Genomic DNA, 26629 nt, shown 5'->3' on the forward strand with positions numbered 1-26629 from the left:
CCTCTTCGGTCGGAGTTTCCTCCTGCTGCAGCTAGTCCTTCCTCTGCACAGCAGCTTTCGGAGGGAGACAGATCTCGGCGCTTAACAGTCTCTTCTGGGGGAACAACCTCTTGGCGTTGCATACGTGTTCGGTATAAAAAAAATTTGCTATCATGGCGCATTCAACTCAAACACGTTATAGCTCTGATGTTCCTGAGGAATTAAGGTCGAGGAGCTAGACTTCCCACGTTTAAAAGCGAAGCGAGGTCTCGGCACAGCTTAGCAATCCGTGCACAGTTGTTCTCCGCGTCGTTTTTCTCATCGAATCACGCCGCGGTGTGTTTCTCTGCCAGGAATCGGTCACTAGCATTACCTCTTACTCCCATGCTGCTCAAAGCACTCTCGAATTCTCCAAGTATCTCCTTGTCTGTGAGAGAAGCTCTTCGAGGCACTGCTCTCATCTCAAACCTGGAAATAGGAAGGACGCACCATCCTGAGAAAAGGGCTTCTTTGCCAGATGAATGTCAAGGTATCTCCACAGAGTCATCCCCATGTCCTAGGCCATTAAGGGAACCCCCGAGCAGTGCTGGCCTCAGGAGCGGCTCAGCAGCCCCTCGCTAGGCAGAGGTTTTGGTTTTTTGCCTCAGCTCTCCCGTGCCATCTTGACCCAAGAAGGCGTTCCGGAGATACTTTGATTCACGTGAGTGTCACAGGAGGCACGGAAACGTCAGACAGAGGACTTGCGTGCATCTGGTCTTTGAGAAGAGGAGCCTCTAAGAGAAGCTTTCCATGTTATATTCAAAACAACGGAAATATGAGGATCTTATTTCTGTTAAATGTTTGGGCAGTCGCTACCAATGGAAAGAGAACGAGCAGATGAAACGTTAGCAGGGTTGCCCCAATTCCTCTGCCTAGCAAACCAGTTCCCTCTGATGGGAGTAATGGTAAAATGCAAACCACAATCAGTCATGGAGGATGCGTAACTCCAGACGAAGCAAAAGCAAGGATGAAATTAGCTGCACACCAGTAATTTGACGGAGCGCTACCAAAGACGAGCTGAGCACGTCTGCGCTTGGTCAGACAAGGGCTGCAGAAACAACTATACTCACTGTGGAAACTGGTAGACACGGCCAAAACAGCTCGGAGAGAGACTGACTTCTTTGTCCGATATGACCCATTTCTTCTGCAACAGGGACAGAAACATCTGACGTGACTCCAGGGAAAGGAACTCAATGCTCGCAACGGCCTTTCCATAGCTCCAAGCATTAGCGGCCTCTCCGCAAACTTCTGGCCAAGTGCTTCAGCCCCTTACTGAAACAAGCTGCACAGCATATCGTCTGCTAGGGCGAGGAACGTCGCCAGCCTTTTTGCAAGGACAAGAGCTGACGGCGTCAGGCAGGAGACTCCTTGTTTACCAGGGAAGAAGTCAATGGAGGCAAACGCAAGGGAAGGCCCATTACAAGCCTGGGTTCCTGGCTGCTGGTTGCAGTGAGGTGGCTTGCTTTAACTGTTGCTGAACCGAGAGCAAATGGTTCCGAGCTGGCGTTATCCCCCGAGTCCTTCCAAAGACTCCCAAAGAGTCTGCATGCCTCTGCAGCGTGGAGGAAGCCACGCTGGGTTCTCCTTCTCTTCCGTCAGGCCAGGAGAACTACACCAATAGCGTGCCAGCAGCCACGAAGGGGCTGGTCTCAGCAAGGCCTTGGTGTCTCTGCGCCTCCGCCTCACGTCCAGAGTGTGGGGTGAACATCATCACCCCTGCCATTCCTTTGGCCTTTTTCCGATTTATGGCAAGGCCCTGCCAGGGCTTTCCCTTCCTTGCCCAGCAAAAGTACTACTGCGTAACTTCCCAGCACCCTTGAACCATAGCAAATAAAAGAAAGAAACTACAGAAAGCTTCCACTGCTACAGACCGTGCCTAGCCCGAGTGACCCAGCAGGTTACAGCTGGCCAGCAGGGCTCAGTTCCCCAGTCCTTTGATGGGATGTCAAACCCACTCTAAGTAGCACTGGAAAAAACAATAGACTTACAGTGAGCAACTTCTCTACCGCGTACGTAGACTTGTTGAGGCTTAGTAAAAAGTCTTCGCAAAATGCCATTGTCACTTCTGTTCCCCGCACGGCAAGAGTGCCAACGTCCTTTAAAATGAAGTCCGTGTCTTCTCTGTTTCTTAGGATGAAGTAGAAGAAGTTCAGGGTCTCCTGCATACAGTTCTGCACAACTTCCTCAGAATAGGGGACGTCTGAGTGGATCTTCTTGTAGCTCACTGACACTTTCTTAATCTCACCTGGAAGAGAGGAGGAAGACTGTTAACTCAGACAGCAGTTCAGCAGACTCAAACAAAGCGCCAGCAGCTCTCAGGTAAAATACATTGCCACAGCACTGTCTGGTCTAACCACCTGGTACAGCTCCTTAAAGGAGCTGACGTAGGCCTCTCCTCTCCTCAAGTTAGGGTCAAATCACTCCATCAACGGATGTGCCAAGCCCCAGCCATAATTCCCTAAACAGAAACAGGAGCCAAGGACCTCGGCCATCTGTGCCCACACCGCGCAGGAGGGCAGGACAAGGTGGGAAGAATGGGGCGGCTTCCCATGGGAAGAGCAGAGGGTGCCAGGCCACGGAGCTGAGCCCACATGTAGCGCACTCCCGGTCTGGGAAGACTTGCATACAAACACAAATAAACCACCAAGCTCTTAGTGCTGCACAGGCCCCAGCAATGGCACGCTGCAGATACGGCAACGGCAGCAGTGGTCAGAAATGGCAGCAGATCTGGCCAGGGGCAGGTTTCTGTGCTAGCTATCATTTCCGTCTCTCGTTCAAGGCTCCCTACAGCTGACTTTGACCCACTTCTCTGCATGCAAGTAGCTCTACGGGCCTGTGGGCATTTGCCTCAACAAGGTCCGGTGTGGTGCAAGAACAAAGTATCGGCATCATCTCAACGGCTTTATGGTAAACAGTTCCAATAAACGACCATCGGCCAGCAGGCATCCCACCAATCGATAAAGGTGGCTGGCACGAAGCCAGTTGCTAAAGCAGATCGCGGAGAGGCTTTGTACAGCCTTAATAAAAACTAGTCCAAAAGAAAGGACCCCTTTCTAGGCATTGCTACTTGGTGGGCTGTTTGCGTCGTCCCACGGAGGTTGTTCTCAGGGCCTTCTGAAGGCCTCTCATGTGTCCATCACCGCTTCTAAACAGCAACCAGCATAAACCCCAAATATATGGACGTAAGGGAAAACACAGACTTTCATTCATTGCTCTTCTTACCAGGAACAGGTACCGAAGCATGTCGCAGCTCACGGATCTCTGCAACAGTCGCGGACAGCAAAAAGAGAGGTCTCTGAAACGTGAGCACCTCGCCGTTTTCAAAAGAGCGCCATTTTTGAATATGAAATGTCCCCAGTCCTGTTATGCTGACAGCCTGAGGCTGCAAAAAGAAGAGAAGGGCAAGCATTTGTAGGCTGAAAAACAGAGGGAGGACTTGGGAGAGCTTGCAAGGGGGGGTGGCCTCGTGCCCTGCCGACGCCTGGTGCACACCACTTTTGCACACCTCAACCACATTTTTATTTCTGTATTTCTATATTGCGTATATAAAAAAAATATATTTTTATGTTCCTTTTTTTTTTTCCTTAATTTATTTTATGTCTCTCAATTTACGGAGAAGCGGCTCTTTGGCACATTTGTGGCAAATCTGCACATCGCCGTGCAGTTCTGGGAAGAACAATGGCACTTGCCGGCACAGGGCTGCCGGGACCCCTGAAGCCGTCTGGGCGAGGGGAGGGGTAGGGTCGGATCCCACCTTTGTCTGCAGGAGCTGTTGCCGAACATGCTTAGACACACTGCTCCAAATAGTAACGACATCTGGAAAGCAAGGCAAAGACATGTCAGGCTCTAAGTCAGCCAGCTCACGGCCCGTCAGCACACCTGTAGACAAGGAGACGGCAGATGCAAGTGTGCTCCAACACGCCTCACAGGGTAAATCCATCTGTGACAGGGGCCGAATCTTTGACTGGCCTCAGCCTTCTTCCAACAGGATCTTTTTCCCTTCAGAGCCAGATCCCCGAGTGTGACCCGCTGCTGAGGGAAACCCGTCCATGGGACTTCCGCCCATGGGGAGGCAAGGGGAGGGTGCTGCGTGCACCGGACTCTGCGGGGCTCAGGGTGTCCCCAGAGGCCCTCCCCCGCAGGGACAAACCCCACTTCCCACAACGATTCGTGCCGTTCATCTTGTCTGCAGCAGTGCTCGTCAGAGAGCTCCCAAAGGCCTTACCGTTGACGGAAAGCTTCTTGAGGGTGGGAAACGTGATTGTGCTGCAGCCGTCAACCGTGCTGCAGAGCTCGATGTTGGTGATCAGCGCTCCCAGGTTTGTCATCTTCTTGCTTCGGGTCAGCACGTGAGGCTGCTGGGGGAAGGATTTTGATGTCTCCTACTGGGAAGCCCCCCCTCGCCCATGTCCTCGCTTGTGCTTCACCAAACAGCTGTCCCACCGCCCCCCTGTGTCCTCTGCGTCTCTGAGGTACAGGAGAGATTTCTCGCCTCCCCCGGATCTGAGGGCTCACCGAGGCCTCGCGGGGAGGTGAAGGGAGGGCCTGGGGCGCGGGGCTGTGATGAGGAGGGGCTCTGTGACACAGGCTGGGGTCACAAAGGGACGCCCACCATCACCCCCACGCCCGCTGACCTGGCCGGGTTTGGGCCTGCAGTGAGAAGGGGGCTGCTCCCTAAAACGCACACCCAATGCTCGCTCCCCGAGGAGAGCGTGGGGCAGGGAGAGCCTCCGAGACGTCACCAAACGACGGAAATGGGGACACAGAATCACACGATCACGCACTGGTTGGTTGAGGTGGGAAGGGACCTCTGGAGGACATCTGGTCCAACCCCCCTGCTCAAGCAAGGGCCACCTCTTTGTTTGCAAGTAAAACTCTGGTGCCCGCAGTCATAAAGGACATCCCATTTTCCTCCCTCCAGTTCAGTACTGAGTATATTGCGACCATGACAGAGATACCGCTTTATCTCTGTGCAACATGAATGGAAGCGTAGACTTTCTTCGAAGAATTAAAGATCAGTTCCACTGTCTGAAAATCCTGCATGTGGTTATCTGGAGGCAGGAGCGGGTGGCAGAGGGAATTCCAGCTGGCCTGGCTCTAGCTGGTAGTTTGTCATCTGGCAGCGCTCCCCCCCCGACTAGGTACCTCTCACAAAATGCTTCAGCTCCCTTTTCCTACAGCCCAGCTGTCTGATGCTCAGATTTGCCTGCTTCCTGTCCCTGGCAGCTACGCCACAGGTTGCTTGCCTGTGGCGTGGCGAATTCTTGTTCAAAAAGCAGGACAGAAACATTTCCTTGGGGAAGGGAAGGTGTTTCAAGGGGTCCCCCAGGAGGGAGACCTCTCACAAGCCATGTTCCCCTCCCACGCCTTCAGCTTGAGTATACGCTCTTTATTTAATACATTTCTGTTATCCAGAAGCGGGGCCCAGATCCCATGAGCTGACAGAGGGGTCACAACGCTGTGCACACATCTCCTGCTGCTTGGAGAAGAGCTTCAGGTGGAACGGGTCTTCTTGAAGGCAGTGCCTCCAGAGGCCGAGTGTCCTGGCTCGCTGAGGAGCTAGCCGCAGTCAGGGCTTTAGATGCCATGGTAGGCGGGCCTGGTTGGATGAACATAGCTGAACAAGGCGTGTGCCCTGTCATGCTGCTTTTCAGGAAAGTAAAGGCATAGCTTGTCCAGGAGATGACCTGGCCAGAAGTTATTGTCACTTGACTTTTGCAGCTTATTCCCCTGAAGATGCCTGTGAAAAAAGGAGGGGGGAAAAAGGGGGGGGGGGGGGGGGGGTGGAGAAAAAATGAGAGAGAATAGCATGCTTTACAGAAATAAAATTCTGGGCAGTTTCACTGCTTCTCCTAGTAAGGGCAAAAGTGAGCCCGACAAGAACCAGCTATCCGGGCTTCCCGGCCCCGGGAAGCTCTGCCACACCTGTGCAGACCGTGTCGGTCCTTATTAGACATGAGTGACACTGGAAATGCCAGCTTGTGAAGCTATCTGAAGAGCTGGTATGTTGCCCATCACTGTAGCATCTAAACACTTAGTTAAAGAGATAAACGAAGAAGATTGTGCTCTGCTTTGCAATGTTTCTCTCTCTCCAAAAGCTTCTCCAAAGCTCGGCTCTTCAGGATTGTCTTTCTTCCACAAGAATAAACATTCTCTGAGGGGATTTCAGACAAGCGCTGGGTCGGTCTGAGGAGAGGTTTTGTCACCTCCGTAGTTCAGGGCACAGAGCTAGTCCCAACTAGTCTGCGAGGCTCCCGCCAGGCACCACAAAGTGTTCAGCGGCACCACTGCAACGCAATGACTTAGGTAAAACACAGGAGTGGCCGTGTAGCTGAGAAGAGGATCCACCTCTTCGCTCTCGCTCGCTGCTCCCTTGCAGCGTCCTAATGGTTCACTCCAGTACCTTGGTACTGCCTCTGACACCGTGGGCACTGAGCACAGAGGGGTGATGCACAGCGGGGGCAGCAGGAGGGGACTGATCTTAAGTCCTCTTTGAACAAACCTATTTTCCATCTCCTTGGCCTGGCTTCCAGATGCAGTTCCTGGTCTGGAGGTGCTCCCAGGCGATGGAGCATCAGCACGTCCTGCGCTGTAGTATCCTCCAGGCTGCCTGATCTTCCTTATGTCTTCTCCCTCCTTGATGATCTTGTCTCCTGGATGCAGCAGGGCTGTTGCCAAAGTGCACAGAGAAAACAGTCATGCCTCGCCCTGGCATCAGGAGCCCCGTTCCAGCTCACATGTTGCAGGCGTAGCAGCCTTCAGCTGAGCCACAGCCACGTCTGTTCCTGGCTATGGACCCGCCCCGATCCTGACTATGGTCTGACTTCTGGGCTTGACTTCGGACCTGCCCCATCGCCACGAACTTGCCTCGTGAGCTGCACTCTCGGTTGAACCTGACTACCATCCCAGGGGCAACGGGACGGGGCCCTGGCTGATCTGCAGCACCCTTTGACATCTCAGCCCTGCTCTGGCCCTGCTGGTGATATTGCTGATCCTAACTGGCAGCATCTGCCACGGTTCTCCGAGGGCTGCAAACATGCTCCATTAATGGCAGCGCCCCCTGACGTTAGTCCCGCTTCTGGGCTCGGGAAGAGACATGAACTTGTCAGATGTAGCGCATTCACATCAGGCCCTTGCTCTTTGCTTTACCTTTCTGCAGCGTTGGGTCGGTGATGTGAACATCGCGCTCTTTGCACAGCCTGGAGCTCTTCAGATAGCTCCTGACGGCATTCCTGCGGTATCGGTCAACCAGTTCTCCCAAGTCAGCCTCTACAGTTGAGGGCAGGCAGTGCTCGTCAACGGGGCCATCCCCAGATCTCACCATCCGGCACTTTTCTTTCCGTTCTATCGGGCTGTCTTTGTTCTGCAAATAAAGGGCAGGTCCCGATTAGCATTCAGTGAGGCCCTGGAGTTGCTGCATTCCCTGCAGAGAAGCTACAGGCAGGGATTCATCTCAAAAGTGTGTGCAAACGGGAGTCGGCACCCCGCAGTGGGATCGCAGGGACAGGCACTCCTCTGAGAGTGCAGTTCTCATCCAGAGCTGGGTCCTCAGACAGATACTCCCTGGAGGGCTTTAGCAGAAGAGCAGCACACCGGGCACAGGTGCCTCAGACGAAGAAAGTCTCTCCCCATAGCCCGTGACTGTAGGGCAGCACATTGGCAAGAGGAGGTAGCCCTGGATTCTGCCAGAGTTCATCCAACCCAAGATGCTCCAAAGAAAACACCTGGGAGCGAGCGAATGAGCGAGTCACTCTTGCACTTCCATTGGACTGCCTTGCACTGCGCCTCACAACCGAACAGGACAAAGTGCTTATCAGCACCGTAAGGGACAAATCACAGTCTGGTGGACAGGCCGACTAGATGATCAGAAGACGACTCCGTCCCCAGACCCAGAAACTGCTTCAACTTCTCCTCCTCCTCCTCCTCCTCCTTCTTCTCCTAGGCAGCTACCCAGAAAAAGTGTTTCTCTCACCAGAGTGTTCAGAAGCCAAACGAAGTGTCTGAGACGGCTTGTAGCAGCACCTCAGCTGCGAGGCACCATGTGGTCAAGGGACTACTGAGAAGCTAACACGCACAATAACCCCTTGCCCTTTCCTTTACTGCTGCACTGTCCTCTAAACCACATTCGCCAAGGCACGCAGGTGCGCTTGTTCTCCTGCCACATACACAGTACCTTCTCCCACCGCCTCCTCTCTCTTAAGAGTTTTCCAATCTCTTCCATTTCATCACAGCTCAGATGTCGTCGTTCTGGCTCGGCATTGACTGGTGGAACGTCCAAGTGTATTAATTTTCTTTCAGGCTTGGTAGGAGCATGAGGCTTCATCTGTCTGGCTGTGTCCCCAGCAGAAGGTGGATCAGTGGCAGGTCTGCAGGTGGCTTTCTGGAACTGAGCTTCTACACCTAGGACAGGTTAAAAAAAACAAACAAACAAACAAAAAGCCCAGAGAAGCCACGTTAGAGCAGAGCAGAAAGGAACATCCGATCCATGTTTAAGACAAAGGGGTTTGGCACGTTGTGCTGACTGGAACTCCCAACAGAGCTTACTAAAGAATAAGCTGTTCTGAATCGGTGTTTTCCAGCTGCCACCAACAGCTAGAGAAAGGGCCTGCTTTGGATGGGCTGGATGATGAATGCTAACAAGCAAAGTCCAGTACAGGATGTTAAACTGCAGGGTTCAGACTTTGATCCCAACCTGAAAGACCGGATAACCTGTCTCCAGCAACTGAGCTGGCGACGGTATTGCACATCCCCCGGATCCTTCAGCTTTTCCCTAGAAGCCTCCTTCTGGCCACTCTGCTCTGGGACAACGGTCTCAAGAAGCCACATTCTGCACCCCCTTTGGCATTTCCCGTCTGGATGGAGATGTCTATCCCAACCCAGTGCTCTCCTCTCACCTGTTTTGGTCTCTTGGGATTGTCCTTTCTTCATTTCCAGCCACTGCTTTTGACAGTCAACCAGGTCTTCGGGGCTTATAAAATTCCCCGGTTTTGGGGAAGTCAAGAAGATGACCACGTCCTCCAGATCCCTGTCGCTGATGGGAACTTTGGTCTGGCAACCAAAACAGAGAATGACAGTGGCATCACCAGAAGATCAAGGCTTGCCCCAGAGTGGGAGGGGCGAGCTTTGCTGGTGTTCGAGATGCTTTTGCAGGGAAGCGCGGCACAAAGGCAACCTGCTGAGGTTTCCTTGGGTTTATCAAGCATTCACAACTTGACCCGACTTCTGCTGCCCCCCGCAGAGCTCTTGGCTTTTGCTGTGCCAAACTCCCCAGCCCTCTGGGTTTCGGGAAGACATTTTGGCTCGGACTAGAGTATCAGCTAACGTCTGAACTGCTAAACCCTAATAAACCTGAACGTGCTCTTTGCAGCTCTGTAACGCTGCGGCCTGTGGAAAGCGAGGCCCAGTGTGAGCCGTGCTGTGCAAACACGTACTGAGAGGCAGTGCAGTGTTGGGGAGACGTAGGAGCCTGGTGGGGGAAAGACCAAGTATCAACACGGGGAAATTCGATGCCAGTTCAGGGTCTGCAGCAGGATCCCGACAGCCGCGTTACTGAGCAGTGACTGTCTTCCAAGTCTGTGAGGCAGTGGGTTTCTTCACTCCCTCCTGGGACTCGCCCTAGGTGCATCTCTGCAGCTTTCCCTTCCCTTTGCCCTTCAGCTTTTCAAAGCTTGTGGGAGCCGTTCTCTGAGAGTAAGGCAAGCAAAAACGCCCCGTGCTGAAGCTCTTCCATTTGCTCTGGGTTGGCATGCAGGAAAATAGGGCAGAGTTGCAGCTCTTCATTATTTTTCTGTTCCCTATGTACCTCCTTGATGACTGTGACGAAGTCTGCTCTCTTGATCTTCCTCCCGTCCATACCAGCCTTCCTGAATACGTCCACCATCCTCAGCTTCTGTTTGTGCAGGAGGCTATGCAGCGTGACTAGAGCCTGGGGGTATGGTGCACAAATAAGGGGAATGGTACCCTTCTTCCGGGGCTGGCTGCTCTTTGGTGGTGAGCGCTGAAAAGGATTAGAAAAATACCCTGAGATCACCATTACCCAGGATCCCCATGCCCGCCAGTGTGGTAAAGCGGCGTCACTCTACTGATTTCACAGCAGACGCTATTTCCCACGCACTTCCGTACTTACGTCCAGGCTGTCGGTCACGGCTGATTTGACAGCAGCCCTCCTGTCTGCTCTGCGTGCCTTTATTCTTTGCCAGCATCTTTTTTCTTGATTGCTGAGGGAAGGTTTTTGAGCCAGCCATTTTTCAATGTCCCCTAAGCTTTCCAGCTCAGTTCGAAACTGCCTCCTCGCCTGAATCCAAGCCTCCGCCATTTGTAGGCCCTCTTCTGTATCGGAGGTGATCTCTGGGGAGCTGAGGCCGTCTTCTTCCTCCTGGGGCAGCTGCAAGACAGACAAATGACAGAAATCTGTGGCCCAAGTTGGTTTCAAAAAGGGAGAAGCTGGCCTTGCCACAGGTGGAGCAAAACCAATGTGACATCTGGATTTGGATGGCCCACACCTACTTGCTTTCAGTTTAAAGGCAACAGTTGGATACCTATTTCTCCAACGGTGTCACTGGAAACCACGCTCCAAGACTACTTCTGGCTTGACGTTAGTCAAACCCTCGATCACATCCTCGCTGCTCACGCGTGGGATGCGACTTTACGCGACAACAGACGCGCTTCTTGCAGAATTGAGAGTTGGGGTCAGGTGGGTGCGGCGGTTTCCAAAAACGGCACCGAGCCCATCACAGAACAGTACGGAAACAGGCATGGTGGGACGTGGTCAGAAGGGGCGGCCTCCGTGCGTGTAGTGGGCAGGGGCCTCCGGTTGTGCGGTGCTTCTGGCTGAACTGGGAGGGGTGGGGCGGGGTGGACGCAGGGCCATCAGCAAACCATAGAGCAGCAGAAAAACAGGTGGGTCCTGCCATTTCACAAAATGCTGGCTCCCTGCCACCAAGGAGCTGCTGAAATAACATGTCGGCCATTTTGCTTATGAAGAACAGCCGGAGTGCTCTCCGTGCTACTTGGAGAGACAGCTCTCCCCCTCCACGCTGCCGGCTGGAGCTGGCTCAAGCCATGTGACTGGGAGAGCTCCTGCTCGAGCTCCAGAGCCGGCGCCTGGGCAGAGGTGGCCTCCTTTCCAGGGATGGAGCAGGCCCGTTGATGCCCTCACCCTGCCTGGCTGCTCGCTTTGCCCCTTGGCCTCTACCGGCAATTCCTCCCTCACAGCAGCGAGCAGGCGAGAGTGCAAACCACAGTGCCACGCCGACCAGAAGAAGGCTGCTCTGTTGATACTCCCGTACCTGGGCCCTCCACATCTTGTTGCTTCCTCTCCCAGCTTGCTCTTGAGGCAGTTTTGGCAAGGTGGCCCTTCCTGCTTCTCTGTTCTCTTCCTTCTCCTTCCCTTTGGCCACGGATGCCTCCAGTTTTCTTCTACTGTTCAGTCCAAATACAAACTGTCCTTTCTACAGGAAACCAGAAATGCGATAGCAGCAGTTAGTCTCATCTGTCTTTTCTTTTTCTTTTTTTTTTTTTTTTTTTTTTTTTTTTGGTAAATAATGCCCTTTCTCTCATCTTCCCTTTTTTCCCAGTTTCTGTCAACAGTTCTTACAGGTGCAACCAGAAAGCCCTTCTGTTATGACCAATGAACTACGTCATCAAAGAGCTACCTTTTGAAAAGGCCTACGGCTCCTTTTCTGAGATGAACAATACCCAAAATAGGTAATTGAATGGGAAAATGAGTCACAGTAAGAGATCTACTCAGAATCGGTATCTGCGTACTTTTCTATGTACCCGTTTCTCCTAAGACATCCCCACCACTTGGTTTGCTACAATCAAGTGACGCAACAATTGCCTCAATCCGTATTACGTTACCTGTCCTGTCTGCCTGTGTTCTTCAGAAGTAGGCAATGGCAATTCAGGGCTCTCGAAAGGAGTTTCTTCGTGCTGCCTTCCTTCTGTGCCTGCACGTTGTGGCAACAGTCTGAAAATACACACGGGGGTGAGCTGGTGTGAGCGCAGGAAGAGCTGCTTCTCCATCCTGTGCTCACGCTGCTCACCTGCTTCGGCAGCAGAGTGAGCTCTCTTCACCCAGTTGTCCTCCCCTCTTCCCCGGAAAGACAGGGATAGCCCTGAGCTGTAACGCTCGGATGTGCCACCGAGGAAATCAAGGAGATGAGCTTCTTCCATGAGGAAGGCTCCGGGACACGCGGCCTGATGCGGCCCCCTCGATGGAACAGAGAGAGGATTTGCATCCTGTGCAATGACAGGCACCTGGAGATACTGGTATCCCCCTCCTGGCCATTACACTGACCACTGCAAGGCAGTCCCAAATACTGTGGGACCTCCCATCCAGCAAGGAAATGCACTGTGTGGTGACGTGTGTGGACAGCCCTTCTGAGTTAATACGAACACTGGGTCCAAAGGAAAGGTTTCTCAGAGAGCTTGGGCAGTCTCCGTCCCTGAAGGCTTTGAAGACAAGACTGGATAAAGTCCTGAGCAACCTGGTCCGACCTCAGCTCATAGCTGACTCTGCTCAGAGCAGCTGGCTGGACCAGGACCTCCCGAGAGCCCTTCCAACCTCCATTATTGTATGAGCCTATATAACATCCCGCACAAGCACTAGAGCACAAGGCCACTCTAATGGAGTCCTTTCAGAGTCTCACCTGCCATGAGGCCCTTTTCCCTCCGTTTTCCCCTCTGCTTCTTCCTCCATCGCAGCTCTGGCTAAGTGGTTTGGAGAAAGGCCCCTTCGCAGAAGGCGCAGTGTGTGATGAACAGCCGCTGCAAGCGTGAAAGGAGAAAACCTCTCAGAACAGGCAGGAGGAGGCACAGATCTGCTCTGCAATGTTAGAAGCTGTTTGAGGCCTCACTGGGATTCCTTCCGAGACCCGTTTTCTCGGAGGGAGATCTAAAGCCCTTCCTGACACCAGCCCTTGATCCTGTTCAACCCTCGACAGCCACATCATCCTCTTCGGTCGGAGTTTCCTCCTGCTGCAGCTAGTCCTTCCTCTGCACAGCAGCTTTCGGAGGGAGACAGATCTCGGCGCTTAACAGTCTCTTCTGGGGGAACAACCTCTTGGCGTTGCATACGTGTTCGGTATAAAAAAAATTTGCTATCATGGCGCATTCAACTCAAACACGTTATAGCTCTGATGTTCCTGAGGAATTAAGGTCGAGGAGCTAGACTTCCCACGTTTAAAAGCGAAGCGAGGTCTCGGCACAGCTTAGCAATCCGTGCACAGTTGTTCTCCGCGTCGTTTTTCTCATCGAATCACGCCGCGGTGTGTTTCTCTGCCAGGAATCGGTCACTAGCATTACCTCTTACTCCCATGCTGCTCAAAGCACTCTCGAATTCTCCAAGTATCTCCTTGTCTGTGAGAGAAGCTCTTCGAGGCACTGCTCTCATCTCAAACCTGGAAATAGGAAGGACGCACCATCCTGAGAAAAGGGCTTCTTTGCCAGATGAATGTCAAGGTATCTCCACAGAGTCATCCCCATGTCCTAGGCCATTAAGGGAACCCCCGAGCAGTGCTGGCCTCAGGAGCGGCTCAGCAGCCCCTCGCTAGGCAGAGGTTTTGGTTTTTTGCCTCAGCTCTCCCGTGCCATCTTGACCCAAGAAGGCGTTCCGGAGATACTTTGATTCACGTGAGTGTCACAGGAGGCACGGAAACGTCAGACAGAGGACTTGCGTGCATCTGGTCTTTGAGAAGAGGAGCCTCTAAGAGAAGCTTTCCATGTTATATTCAAAACAACGGAAATATGAGGATCTTATTTCTGTTAAATGTTTGGGCAGTCGCTACCAATGGAAAGAGAACGAGCAGATGAAACGTTAGCAGGGTTGCCCCAATTCCTCTGCCTAGCAAACCAGTTCCCTCTGATGGGAGTAATGGTAAAATGCAAACCACAATCAGTCATGGAGGATGCGTAACTCCAGACGAAGCAAAAGCAAGGATGAAATTAGCTGCACACCAGTAATTTGACGGAGCGCTACCAAAGACGAGCTGAGCACGTCTGCGCTTGGTCAGACAAGGGCTGCAGAAACAACTATACTCACTGTGGAAACTGGTAGACACGGCCAAAACAGCTCGGAGAGAGACTGACTTCTTTGTCCGATATGACCCATTTCTTCTGCAACAGGGACAGAAACATCTGACGTGACTCCAGGGAAAGGAACTCAATGCTCGCAACGGCCTTTCCATAGCTCCAAGCATTAGCGGCCTCTCCGCAAACTTCTGGCCAAGTGCTTCAGCCCCTTACTGAAACAAGCTGCACAGCATATCGTCTGCTAGGGCGAGGAACGTCGCCAGCCTTTTTGCAAGGACAAGAGCTGACGGCGTCAGGCAGGAGACTCCTTGTTTACCAGGGAAGAAGTCAATGGAGGCAAACGCAAGGGAAGGCCCATTACAAGCCTGGGTTCCTGGCTGCTGGTTGCAGTGAGGTGGCTTGCTTTAACTGTTGCTGAACCGAGAGCAAATGGTTCCGAGCTGGCGTTATCCCCCGAGTCCTTCCAAAGACTCCCAAAGAGTCTGCATGCCTCTGCAGCGTGGAGGAAGCCACGCTGGGTTCTCCTTCTCTTCCGTCAGGCCAGGAGAACTACACCAATAGCGTGCCAGCAGCCACGAAGGGGCTGGTCTCAGCAAGGCCTTGGTGTCTCTGCGCCTCCGCCTCACGTCCAGAGTGTGGGGTGAACATCATCACCCCTGCCATTCCTTTGGCCTTTTTCCGATTTATGGCAAGGCCCTGCCAGGGCTTTCCCTTCCTTGCCCAGCAAAAGTACTACTGCGTAACTTCCCAGCACCCTTGAACCATAGCAAATAAAAGAAAGAAACTACAGAAAGCTTCCACTGCTACAGACCGTGCCTAGCCCGAGTGACCCAGCAGGTTACAGCTGGCCAGCAGGGCTCAGTTCCCCAGTCCTTTGATGGGATGTCAAACCCACTCTAAGTAGCACTGGAAAAAACAATAGACTTACAGTGAGCAACTTCTCTACCGCGTACGTAGACTTGTTGAGGCTTAGTAAAAAGTCTTCGCAAAATGCCATTGTCACTTCTGTTCCCCGCATGGCAAGAGTGCCAACGTCCTTTAAAATGAAGTCCGTGTCTTCTCTGTTTCTTAGGATGAAGTAGAAGAAGTTCAGGGTCTCCTGCATACAGTTCTGCACAACTTCCTCAGAATAGGGGACGTCTGAGTGGATCTTCTTGTAGCTCACTGACACTTTCTTAATCTCACCTGGAAGAGAGGAGGAAGACTGTTAACTCAGACAGCAGTTCAGCAGACTCAAACAAAGCGCCAGCAGCTCTCAGGTAAAATACATTGCCACAGCACTGTCTGGTCTAACCACCTGGTACAGCTCCTTAAAGGAGCTGACGTAGGCCTCTCCTCTCCTCAAGTTAGGGTCAAATCACTCCATCAACGGATGTGCCAAGCCCCAGCCATAATTCCCTAAACAGAAACAGGAGCCAAGGACCTCGGCCATCTGTGCCCACACCGCGCAGGAGGGCAGGACAAGGTGGGAAGAATGGGGCGGCTTCCCATGGGAAGAGCAGAGGGTGCCAGGCCACGGAGCTGAGCCCACATGTAGCGCACTCCCGGTCTGGGAAGACTTGCATACAAACACAAATAAACCACCAAGCTCTTAGTGCTGCACAGGCCCCAGCAATGGCACGCTGCAGATACGGCAACGGCAGCAGTGGTCAGAAATGGCAGCAGATCTGGCCAGGGGCAGGTTTCTGTGCTAGCTATCATTTCCGTCTCTCGTTCAAGGCTCCCTACAGCTGACTTTGACCCACTTCTCTGCATGCAAGTAGCTCTACGGGCCTGTGGGCATTTGCCTCAACAAGGTCCGGTGTGGTGCAAGAACAAAGTATCGGCATCATCTCAACGGCTTTATGGTAAACAGTTCCAATAAACGACCATCGGCCAGCAGGCATCCCACCAATCGATAAAGGTGGCTGGCACGAAGCCAGTTGCTAAAGCAGATCGCGGAGAGGCTTTGTACAGCCTTAATAAAAACTAGTCCAAAAGAAAGGACCCCTTTCTAGGCATTGCTACTTGGTGGGCTGTTTGCGTCGTCCCACGGAGGTTGTTCTCAGGGCCTTCTGAAGGCCTCTCATGTGTCCATCACCGCTTCTAAACAGCAACCAGCATAAACCCCAAATATATGGACGTAAGGGAAAACACAGACTTTCATTCATTGCTCTTCTTACCAGGAACAGGTACCGAAGCATGTCGCAGCTCACGGATCTCTGCAACAGTCGCGGACAGCAAAAAGAGAGGTCTCTGAAACGTGAGCACCTCGCCGTTTTCAAAAGAGCGCCATTTTTGAATATGAAATGTCCCCAGTCCTGTTATGCTGACAGCCTGAGGCTGCAAAAAGAAGAGAAGGGCAAGCATTTGTAGGCTGAAAAACAGAGGGAGGACTTGGGAGAGCTTGCAAGGGGGGGTGGCCTCGTGCCCTGCCGACGCCTGGTGCACACCACTTTTGCACACCTCAACCACATTTTTATTTCTGTATTTCTATATTGCGTATATAAAAAAAATATATTTTTATGTTCCTTTTTTTTTTTCCTTAATTTATTTTATGTCTCTCAATTTACGGAGAAGCGGCTCTTTGGCACATTTGTGGCAAATCTGCACATCGCCGTGCAGTTCTGGGAAGAACAATGGCACTTGCCGGCACAGGGCTGCCGGGACCCCTGAAGCCGTCTGGGCGAGGGGAGGGGTAGGGTCGGATCCCACCTTTGTCTGCAGGAGCTGTTGCCGAACATGCTTAGACACACTGCTCCAAATAGTAACGACATCTGGAAAGCAAGGCAAAGACATGTCAGGCTCTAAGTCAGCCAGCTCACGGCCCGTCAGCACACCTGTAGACAAGGAGACGGCAGATGCAAGTGTGCTCCAACACGCCTCACAGGGTAAATCCATCTGTGACAGGGGCCGAATCTTTGACTGGCCTCAGCCTTCTTCCAACAGGATCTTTTTCCCTTCAGAGCCAGATCCCCGAGTGTGACCCGCTGCTGAGGGAAACCCGTCCATGGGACTTCCGCCCATGGGGAGGCAAGGGGAGGGTGCTGCGTGCACCGGACTCTGCGGGGCTCAGGGTGTCCCCAGAGGCCCTCCCCCGCAGGGACAAACCCCACTTCCCACAACGATTCGTGCCGTTCATCTTGTCTGCAGCAGTGCTCGTCAGAGAGCTCCCAAAGGCCTTACCGTTGACGGAAAGCTTCTTGAGGGTGGGAAACGTGATTGTGCTGCAGCCGTCAACCGTGCTGCAGAGCTCGATGTTGGTGATCAGCGCTCCCAGGTTTGTCATCTTCTTGCTTCGGGTCAGCACGTGAGGCTGCTGGGGGAAGGATTTTGATGTCTCCTACTGGGAAGCCCCCCCTCGCCCATGTCCTCGCTTGTGCTTCACCAAACAGCTGTCCCACCGCCCCCCTGTGTCCTCTGCGTCTCTGAGGTACAGGAGAGATTTCTCGCCTCCCCCGGATCTGAGGGCTCACCGAGGCCTCGCGGGGAGGTGAAGGGAGGGCCTGGGGCGCGGGGCTGTGATGAGGAGGGGCTCTGTGACACAGGCTGGGGTCACAAAGGGACGCCCACCATCACCCCCACGCCCGCTGACCTGGCCGGGTTTGGGCCTGCAGTGAGAAGGGGGCTGCTCCCTAAAACGCACACCCAATGCTCGCTCCCCGAGGAGAGCGTGGGGCAGGGAGAGCCTCCGAGACGTCACCAAACGACGGAAATGGGGACACAGAATCACACGATCACGCACTGGTTGGTTGAGGTGGGAAGGGACCTCTGGAGGACATCTGGTCCAACCCCCCTGCTCAAGCAAGGGCCACCTCTTTGTTTGCAAGTAAAACTCTGGTGCCCGCAGTCATAAAGGACATCCCATTTTCCTCCCTCCAGTTCAGTACTGAGTATATTGCGACCATGACAGAGATACCGCTTTATCTCTGTGCAACATGAATGGAAGCGTAGACTTTCTTCGAAGAATTAAAGATCAGTTCCACTGTCTGAAAATCCTGCATGTGGTTATCTGGAGGCAGGAGCGGGTGGCAGAGGGAATTCCAGCTGGCCTGGCTCTAGCTGGTAGTTTGTCATCTGGCAGCGCTCCCCCCCCGACTAGGTACCTCTCACAAAATGCTTCAGCTCCCTTTTCCTACAGCCCAGCTGTCTGATGCTCAGATTTGCCTGCTTCCTGTCCCTGGCAGCTACGCCACAGGTTGCTTGCCTGTGGCGTGGCGAATTCTTGTTCAAAAAGCAGGACAGAAACATTTCCTTGGGGAAGGGAAGGTGTTTCAAGGGGTCCCCCAGGAGGGAGACCTCTCACAAGCCATGTTCCCCTCCCACGCCTTCAGCTTGAGTATACGCTCTTTATTTAATACATTTCTGTTATCCAGAAGCGGGGCCCAGATCCCATGAGCTGACAGAGGGGTCACAACGCTGTGCACACATCTCCTGCTGCTTGGAGAAGAGCTTCAGGTGGAACGGGTCTTCTTGAAGGCAGTGCCTCCAGAGGCCGAGTGTCCTGGCTCGCTGAGGAGCTAGCCGCAGTCAGGGCTTTAGATGCCATGGTAGGCGGGCCTGGTTGGATGAACATAGCTGAACAAGGCGTGTGCCCTGTCATGCTGCTTTTCAGGAAAGTAAAGGCATAGCTTGTCCAGGAGATGACCTGGCCAGAAGTTATTGTCACTTGACTTTTGCAGCTTATTCCCCTGAAGATGCCTGTGAAAAAAGGAGGGGGGAAAAAGGGGGGGGGGGGGGGGGTGGAGAAAAAATGAGAGAGAATAGCATGCTTTACAGAAATAAAATTCTGGGCAGTTTCACTGCTTCTCCTAGTAAGGGCAAAAGTGAGCCCGACAAGAACCAGCTATCCGGGCTTCCCGGCCCTGGGAAGCTCTGCCACACCTGTGCAGACCGTGTCGGTCCTTATTAGACATGAGTGACACTGGAAATGCCAGCTTGTGAAGCTATCTGAAGAGCTGGTATGTTGCCCATCACTGTAGCATCTAAACACTTAGTTAAAGAGATAAACGAAGAAGATTGTGCTCTGCTTTGCAATGTTTCTCTCTCTCCAAAAGCTTCTCCAAAGCTCGGCTCTTCAGGATTGTCTTTCTTCCACAAGAATAAACATTCTCTGAGGGGATTTCAGACAAGCGCTGGGTCGGTCTGAGGAGAGGTTTTGTCACCTCCGTAGTTCAGGGCACAGAGCTAGTCCCAACTAGTCTGCGAGGCTCCCGCCAGGCACCACAAAGTGTTCAGCGGCACCACTGCAACGCAATGACTTAGGTAAAACACAGGAGTGGCCGTGTAGCTGAGAAGAGGATCCACCTCTTCGCTCTCGCTCGCTGCTCCCTTGCAGCGTCCTAATGGTTCACTCCAGTACCTTGGTACTGCCTCTGACACCGTGGGCACTGAGCACAGAGGGGTGATGCACAGCGGGGGCAGCAGGAGGGGACTGATCTTAAGTCCTCTTTGAACAAACCTATTTTCCATCTCCTTGGCCTGGCTTCCAGATGCAGTTCCTGGTCTGGAGGTGCTCCCAGGCGATGGAGCATCAGCACGTCCTGCGCTGTAGTATCCTCCAGGCTGCCTGATCTTCCTTATGTCTTCTCCCTCCTTGATGATCTTGTCTCCTGGATGCAGCAGGGCTGTTGCCAAAGTGCACAGAGAAAACAGTCATGCCTCGCCCTGGCATCAGGAGCCCCGTTCCAGCTCACATGTTGCAGGCGTAGCAGCCTTCAGCTGAGCCACAGCCACGTCTGTTCCTGGCTATGGACCCGCCCCGATCCTGACTATGGTCTGACTTCTGGGCTTGACTTCGGACCTGCCCCATCGCCACGAACTTGCCTCGTGAGCTGCACTCTCGGTTGAACCTGACTACCATCCCAGGGGCAACGGGACGGGGCCCTGGCTGATCTGCAGCACCCTTTGACATCTCAGCCCTGCTCTGGCCCTGCTGGTGATATTGCTGATCCTAACTGGCAGCATCTGCCACGGTTCTCCGAGGGCTGCAAACATGCTCCATTAATGGCAGCGCCCCCTGACGTTAGTCCCGCTTCTGGGCTCGGGAAGAGACATGAACTTGTCAGATGTAGCGCATTCACATCAGGCCCTTGCTCTTTGCTTTACCTTTCTGCAGCGTTGGGTCGGTGATGTGAACATCGCGCTCTTTGCACAGCCTGGAGCTCTTCAGATAGCTCCTGACGGCATTCCTGCGGTATCGGTCAACCAGTTCTCCCAAGTCAGCCTCTACAGTTGAGGGCAGGCAGTGCTCGTCAACGGGGCCATCCCCAGATCTCACCATCCGGCACTTTTCTTTCCGTTCTATCGGGCTGTCTTTGTTCTGCAAATAAAGGGCAGGTCCCGATTAGCATTCAGTGAGGCCCTGGAGTTGCTGCATTCCCTGCAGAGAAGCTACAGGCAGGGATTCATCTCAAAAGTGTGTGCAAACGGGAGTCGGCACCCCGCAGTGGGATCGCAGGGACAGGCACTCCTCTGAGAGTGCAGTTCTCATCCAGAGCTGGGTCCTCAGACAGATACTCCCTGGAGGGCTTTAGCAGAAGAGCAGCACACCGGGCACAGGTGCCTCAGACGAAGAAAGTCTCTCCCCATAGCCCGTGACTGTAGGGCAGCACATTGGCAAGAGGAGGTAGCCCTGGATTCTGCCAGAGTTCATCCAACCCAAGATGCTCCAAAGAAAACACCTGGGAGCGAGCGAATGAGCGAGTCACTCTTGCACTTCCATTGGACTGCCTTGCACTGCGCCTCACAACCGAACAGGACAAAGTGCTTATCAGCACCGTAAGGGACAAATCACAGTCTGGTGGACAGGCCGACTAGATGATCAGAAGACGACTCCGTCCCCAGACCCAGAAACTGCTTCAACTTCTCCTCCTCCTCCTCCTCCTCCTTCTTCTCCTAGGCAGCTACCCAGAAAAAGTGTTTCTCTCACCAGAGTGTTCAGAAGCCAAACGAAGTGTCTGAGACGGCTTGTAGCAGCACCTCAGCTGCGAGGCACCATGTGGTCAAGGGACTACTGAGAAGCTAACACGCACAATAACCCCTTGCCCTTTCCTTTACTGCTGCACTGTCCTCTAAACCACATTCGCCAAGGCACGCAGGTGCGCTTGTTCTCCTGCCACATACACAGTACCTTCTCCCACCGCCTCCTCTCTCTTAAGAGTTTTCCAATCTCTTCCATTTCATCACAGCTCAGATGTCGTCGTTCTGGCTCGGCATTGACTGGTGGAACGTCCAAGTGTATTAATTTTCTTTCAGGCTTGGTAGGAGCATGAGGCTTCATCTGTCTGGCTGTGTCCCCAGCAGAAGGTGGATCAGTGGCAGGTCTGCAGGTGGCTTTCTGGAACTGAGCTTCTACACCTAGGACAGGTTAAAAAAAACAAACAAACAAACAAAAAGCCCAGAGAAGCCACGTTAGAGCAGAGCAGAAAGGAACATCCGATCCATGTTTAAGACAAAGGGGTTTGGCACGTTGTGCTGACTGGAACTCCCAACAGAGCTTACTAAAGAATAAGCTGTTCTGAATCGGTGTTTTCCAGCTGCCACCAACAGCTAGAGAAAGGGCCTGCTTTGGATGGGCTGGATGATGAATGCTAACAAGCAAAGTCCAGTACAGGATGTTAAACTGCAGGGTTCAGACTTTGATCCCAACCTGAAAGACCGGATAACCTGTCTCCAGCAACTGAGCTGGCGACGGTATTGCACATCCCCCGGATCCTTCAGCTTTTCCCTAGAAGCCTCCTTCTGGCCACTCTGCTCTGGGACAACGGTCTCAAGAAGCCACATTCTGCACCCCCTTTGGCATTTCCCGTCTGGATGGAGATGTCTATCCCAACCCAGTGCTCTCCTCTCACCTGTTTTGGTCTCTTGGGATTGTCCTTTCTTCATTTCCAGCCACTGCTTTTGACAGTCAACCAGGTCTTCGGGGCTTATAAAATTCCCCGGTTTTGGGGAAGTCAAGAAGATGACCACGTCCTCCAGATCCCTGTCGCTGATGGGAACTTTGGTCTGGCAACCAAAACAGAGAATGACAGTGGCATCACCAGAAGATCAAGGCTTGCCCCAGAGTGGGAGGGGCGAGCTTTGCTGGTGTTCGAGATGCTTTTGCAGGGAAGCGCGGCACAAAGGCAACCTGCTGAGGTTTCCTTGGGTTTATCAAGCATTCACAACTTGACCCGACTTCTGCTGCCCCCCGCAGAGCTCTTGGCTTTTGCTGTGCCAAACTCCCCAGCCCTCTGGGTTTCGGGAAGACATTTTGGCTCGGACTAGAGTATCAGCTAACGTCTGAACTGCTAAACCCTAATAAACCTGAACGTGCTCTTTGCAGCTCTGTAACGCTGCGGCCTGTGGAAAGCGAGGCCCAGTGTGAGCCGTGCTGTGCAAACACGTACTGAGAGGCAGTGCAGTGTTGGGGAGACGTAGGAGCCTGGTGGGGGAAAGACCAAGTATCAACACGGGGAAATTCGATGCCAGTTCAGGGTCTACAGCAGGATCCCGACAGCCGCGTTACTGAGCAGTGACTGTCTTCCAAGTCTGTGAGGCAGTGGGTTTCTTCACTCCCTCCTGGGACTCGCCCTAGGTGCATCTCTGCAGCTTTCCCTTCCCTTTGCCCTTCAGCTTTTCAAAGCTTGTGGGAGCCGTTCTCTGAGAGTAAGGCAAGCAAAAACGCCCCGTGCTGAAGCTCTTCCATTTGCTCTGGGTTGGCATGCAGGAAAATAGGGCAGAGTTGCAGCTCTTCATTATTTTTCTGTTCCCTATGTACCTCCTTGATGACTGTGACGAAGTCTGCTCTCTTGATCTTCCTCCCGTCCATACCAGCCTTCCTGAATACGTCCACCATCCTCAGCTTCTGTTTGTGCAGGAGGCTATGCAGCGTGACTAGAGCCTGGGGGTATGGTGCACAAATAAGGGGAATGGTACCCTTCTTCCGGGGCTGGCTGCTCTTTGGTGGTGAGCGCTGAAAAGGATTAGAAAAATACCCTGAGATCACCATTACCCAGGATCCCCATGCCCGCCAGTGTGGTAAAGCGGCGTCACTCTACTGATTTCACAGCAGACGCTATTTCCCACGCACTTCCGTACTTACGTCCAGGCTGTCGGTCACGGCTGATTTGACAGCAGCCCTCCTGTCTGCTCTGCGTGCCTTTATTCTTTGCCAGCATCTTTTTTCTTGATTGCTGAGGGAAGGTTTTTGAGCCAGCCATTTTTCAATGTCCCCTAAGCTTTCCAGCTCAGTTCGAAACTGCCTCCTCGCCTGAATCCAAGCCTCCGCCATTTGTAGGCCCTCTTCTGTATCGGAGGTGATCTCTGGGGAGCTGAGGCCGTCTTCTTCCTCCTGGGGCAGCTGCAAGACAGACAAATGACAGAAATCTGTGGCCCAAGTTGGTTTCAAAAAGGGAGAAGCTGGCCTTGCCACAGGTGGAGCAAAACCAATGTGACATCTGGATTTGGATGGCCCACACCTACTTGCTTTCAGTTTAAAGGCAACAGTTGGATACCTATTTCTCCAACGGTGTCACTGGAAACCACGCTCCAAGACTACTTCTGGCTTGACGTTAGTCAAACCCTCGATCACATCCTCGCTGCTCACGCGTGGGATGCGACTTTACGCGACAACAGACGCGCTTCTTGCAGAATTGAGAGTTGGGGTCAGGTGGGTGCGGCGGTTTCCAAAAACGGCACCGAGCCCATCACAGAACAGTACGGAAACAGGCATGGTGGGACGTGGTCAGAAGGGGCGGCCTCCGTGCGTGTAGTGGGCAGGGGCCTCCGGTTGTGCGGTGCTTCTGGCTGAACTGGGAGGGGTGGGGCGGGGTGGACGCAGGGCCATCAGCAAACCATAGAGCAGCAGAAAAACAGGTGGGTCCTGCCATTTCACAAAATGCTGGCTCCCTGCCACCAAGGAGCTGCTGAAATAACATGTCGGCCATTTTGCTTATGAAGAACAGCCGGAGTGCTCTCCGTGCTACTTGGAGAGACAGCTCTCCCCCTCCACGCTGCCGGCTGGAGCTGGCTCAAGCCATGTGACTGGGAGAGCTCCTGCTCGAGCTCCAGAGCCGGCGCCTGGGCAGAGGTGGCCTCCTTTCCAGGGATGGAGCAGGCCCGTTGATGCCCTCACCCTGCCTGGCTGCTCGCTTTGCCCCTTGGCCTCTACCGGCAATTCCTCCCTCACAGCAGCGAGCAGGCGAGAGTGCAAACCACAGTGCCACGCCGACCAGAAGAAGGCTGCTCTGTTGATACTCCCGTACCTGGGCCCTCCACATCTTGTTGCTTCCTCTCCCAGCTTGCTCTTGAGGCAGTTTTGGCAAGGTGGCCCTTCCTGCTTCTCTGTTCTCTTCCTTCTCCTTCCCTTTGGCCACGGATGCCTCCAGTTTTCTTCTACTGTTCAGTCCAAATACAAACTGTCCTTTCTACAGGAAACCAGAAATGCGATAGCAGCAGTTAGTCTCATCTGTCTTTTCTTTTTCTTTTTTTTTTTTTTTTTTTTTTTTTTTTTGGTAAATAATGCCCTTCTCTCTCTCATCTTCCCTTTTTTCCCAGTTTCTGTCAACAGTTCTTACAGGTGCAACCAGAAAGCCCTTCTGTTATGACCAATGAACTACGTCATCAAAGAGCTACCTTTTGAAAAGGCCTACGGCTCCTTTTCTGAGATGAACAATACCCAAAATAGGTAATTGAATGGGAAAATGAGTCACAGTAAGAGATCTACTCAGAATCGGTATCTGCGTACTTTTCTATGTACCCGTTTCTCCTAAGACATCCCCACCACTTGGTTTGCTACAATCAAGTGACGCAACAATTGCCTCAATCCGTATTACGTTACCTGTCCTGTCTGCCTGTGTTCTTCAGAAGTAGGCAATGGCAATTCAGGGCTCTCGAAAGGAGTTTCTTCGTGCTGCCTTCCTTCTGTGCCTGCACGTTGTGGCAACAGTCTGAAAATACACACGGGGGTGAGCTGGTGTGAGCGCAGGAAGAGCTGCTTCTCCATCCTGTGCTCACGCTGCTCACCTGCTTCGGCAGCAGAGTGAGCTCTCTTCACCCAGTTGTCCTCCCCTCTTCCCCGGAAAGACAGGGATAGCCCTGAGCTGTAACGCTCGGATGTGCCACCGAGGAAATCAAGGAGATGAGCTTCTTCCATGAGGAAGGCTCCGGGACACGCGGCCTGATGCGGCCCCCTCGATGGAACAGAGAGAGGATTTGCATCCTGTGCAATGACAGGCACCTGGAGATACTGGTATCCCCCTCCTGGCCATTACACTGACCACTGCAAGGCAGTCCCAAATACTGTGGGACCTCCCATCCAGCAAGGAAATGCACTGTGTGGTGACGTGTGTGGACAGCCCTTCTGAGTTAATACGAACACTGGGTCCAAAGGAAAGGTTTCTCAGAGAGCTTGGGCAGTCTCCGTCCCTGAAGGCTTTGAAGACAAGACTGGATAAAGTCCTGAGCAACCTGGTCCGACCTCAGCTCATAGCTGACTCTGCTCAGAGCAGCTGGCTGGACCAGGACCTCCCGAGAGCCCTTCCAACCTCCATTATTGTATGAGCCTATATAACATCCCGCACAAGCACTAGAGCACAAGGCCACTCTAATGGAGTCCTTTCAGAGTCTCACCTGCCATGAGGCCCTTTTCCCTCCGTTTTCCCCTCTGCTTCTTCCTCCATCGCAGCTCTGGCTAAGTGGTTTGGAGAAAGGCCCCTTCGCAGAAGGCGCAGTGTGTGATGAACAGCCGCTGCAAGCGTGAAAGGAGAAAACCTCTCAGAACAGGCAGGAGGAGGCACAGATCTGCTCTGCAATGTTAGAAGCTGTTTGAGGCCTCACTGGGATTCCTTCCGAGACCCGTTTTCTCGGAGGGAGATCTAAAGCCCTTCCTGACACCAGCCCTTGATCCTGTTCAACCCTCGACAGCCACATCATCCTCTTCGGTCGGAGTTTCCTCCTGCTGCAGCTAGTCCTTCCTCTGCACAGCAGCTTTCGGAGGGAGACAGATCTCGGCGCTTAACAGTCTCTTCTGGGGGAACAACCTCTTGGCGTTGCATACGTGTTCGGTATAAAAAAAATTTGCTATCATGGCGCATTCAACTCAAACACGTTATAGCTCTGATGTTCCTGAGGAATTAAGGTCGAGGAGCTAGACTTCCCACGTTTAAAAGCGAAGCGAGGTCTCGGCACAGCTTAGCAATCCGTGCACAGTTGTTCTCCGCGTCGTTTTTCTCATCGAATCACGCCGCGGTGTGTTTCTCTGCCAGGAATCGGTCACTAGCATTACCTCTTACTCCCATGCTGCTCAAAGCACTCTCGAATTCTCCAAGTATCTCCTTGTCTGTGAGAGAAGCTCTTCGAGGCACTGCTCTCATCTCAAACCTGGAAATAGGAAGGACGCACCATCCTGAGAAAAGGGCTTCTTTGCCAGATGAATGTCAAGGTATCTCCACAGAGTCATCCCCATGTCCTAGGCCATTAAGGGAACCCCCGAGCAGTGCTGGCCTCAGGAGCGGCTCAGCAGCCCCTCGCTAGGCAGAGGTTTTGGTTTTTTGCCTCAGCTCTCCCGTGCCATCTTGACCCAAGAAGGCGTTCCGGAGATACTTTGATTCACGTGAGT

General features: G+C 53.1%; 2 protein-coding genes across 2 annotated transcripts; both read right to left on the reverse strand.

Moving 5' to 3' along the window:
* Nucleotides 1–5468: 5468 nt before the first annotated feature.
* LOC142420746 (uncharacterized) lies at nucleotides 5469–12192 on the reverse strand. The gene is made up of 10 exons (XM_075524959.1): nucleotides 12063–12192; nucleotides 11878–11966; nucleotides 11307–11468; nucleotides 10145–10402; nucleotides 9821–10015; nucleotides 8913–9066; nucleotides 8192–8418; nucleotides 7168–7381; nucleotides 6258–6686; nucleotides 5469–5758 (listed from the first exon to the last, which is right to left on the reverse strand). Exons 1-10 carry the CDS (start codon nucleotides 12190–12192, stop codon nucleotides 5469–5471), a joined length of 2148 nt encoding a protein of 715 aa, XP_075381074.1.
* A 6247-nt stretch (nucleotides 12193–18439) lies between these two features.
* Nucleotides 18440–25165, reverse strand: LOC142420747 (uncharacterized). Its single transcript, XM_075524960.1, has 10 exons — nucleotides 25036–25165; nucleotides 24851–24939; nucleotides 24276–24437; nucleotides 23114–23371; nucleotides 22790–22984; nucleotides 21882–22035; nucleotides 21161–21387; nucleotides 20137–20350; nucleotides 19227–19655; nucleotides 18440–18729 (listed from the first exon to the last, which is right to left on the reverse strand). The coding sequence occupies exons 1-10, from the start codon at nucleotides 25163–25165 to the stop codon at nucleotides 18440–18442; spliced, it is 2148 nt and encodes a 715-aa protein (XP_075381075.1).
* Between the last annotated feature and the right edge of the window lie 1464 nt (nucleotides 25166–26629).

The sequence above is a fragment of the Mycteria americana genome, chromosome 25 (genome assembly GCF_035582795.1).
Source record: "Mycteria americana isolate JAX WOST 10 ecotype Jacksonville Zoo and Gardens chromosome 25, USCA_MyAme_1.0, whole genome shotgun sequence".
Taxonomy (NCBI): domain Eukaryota; kingdom Metazoa; phylum Chordata; class Aves; order Ciconiiformes; family Ciconiidae; genus Mycteria; species Mycteria americana.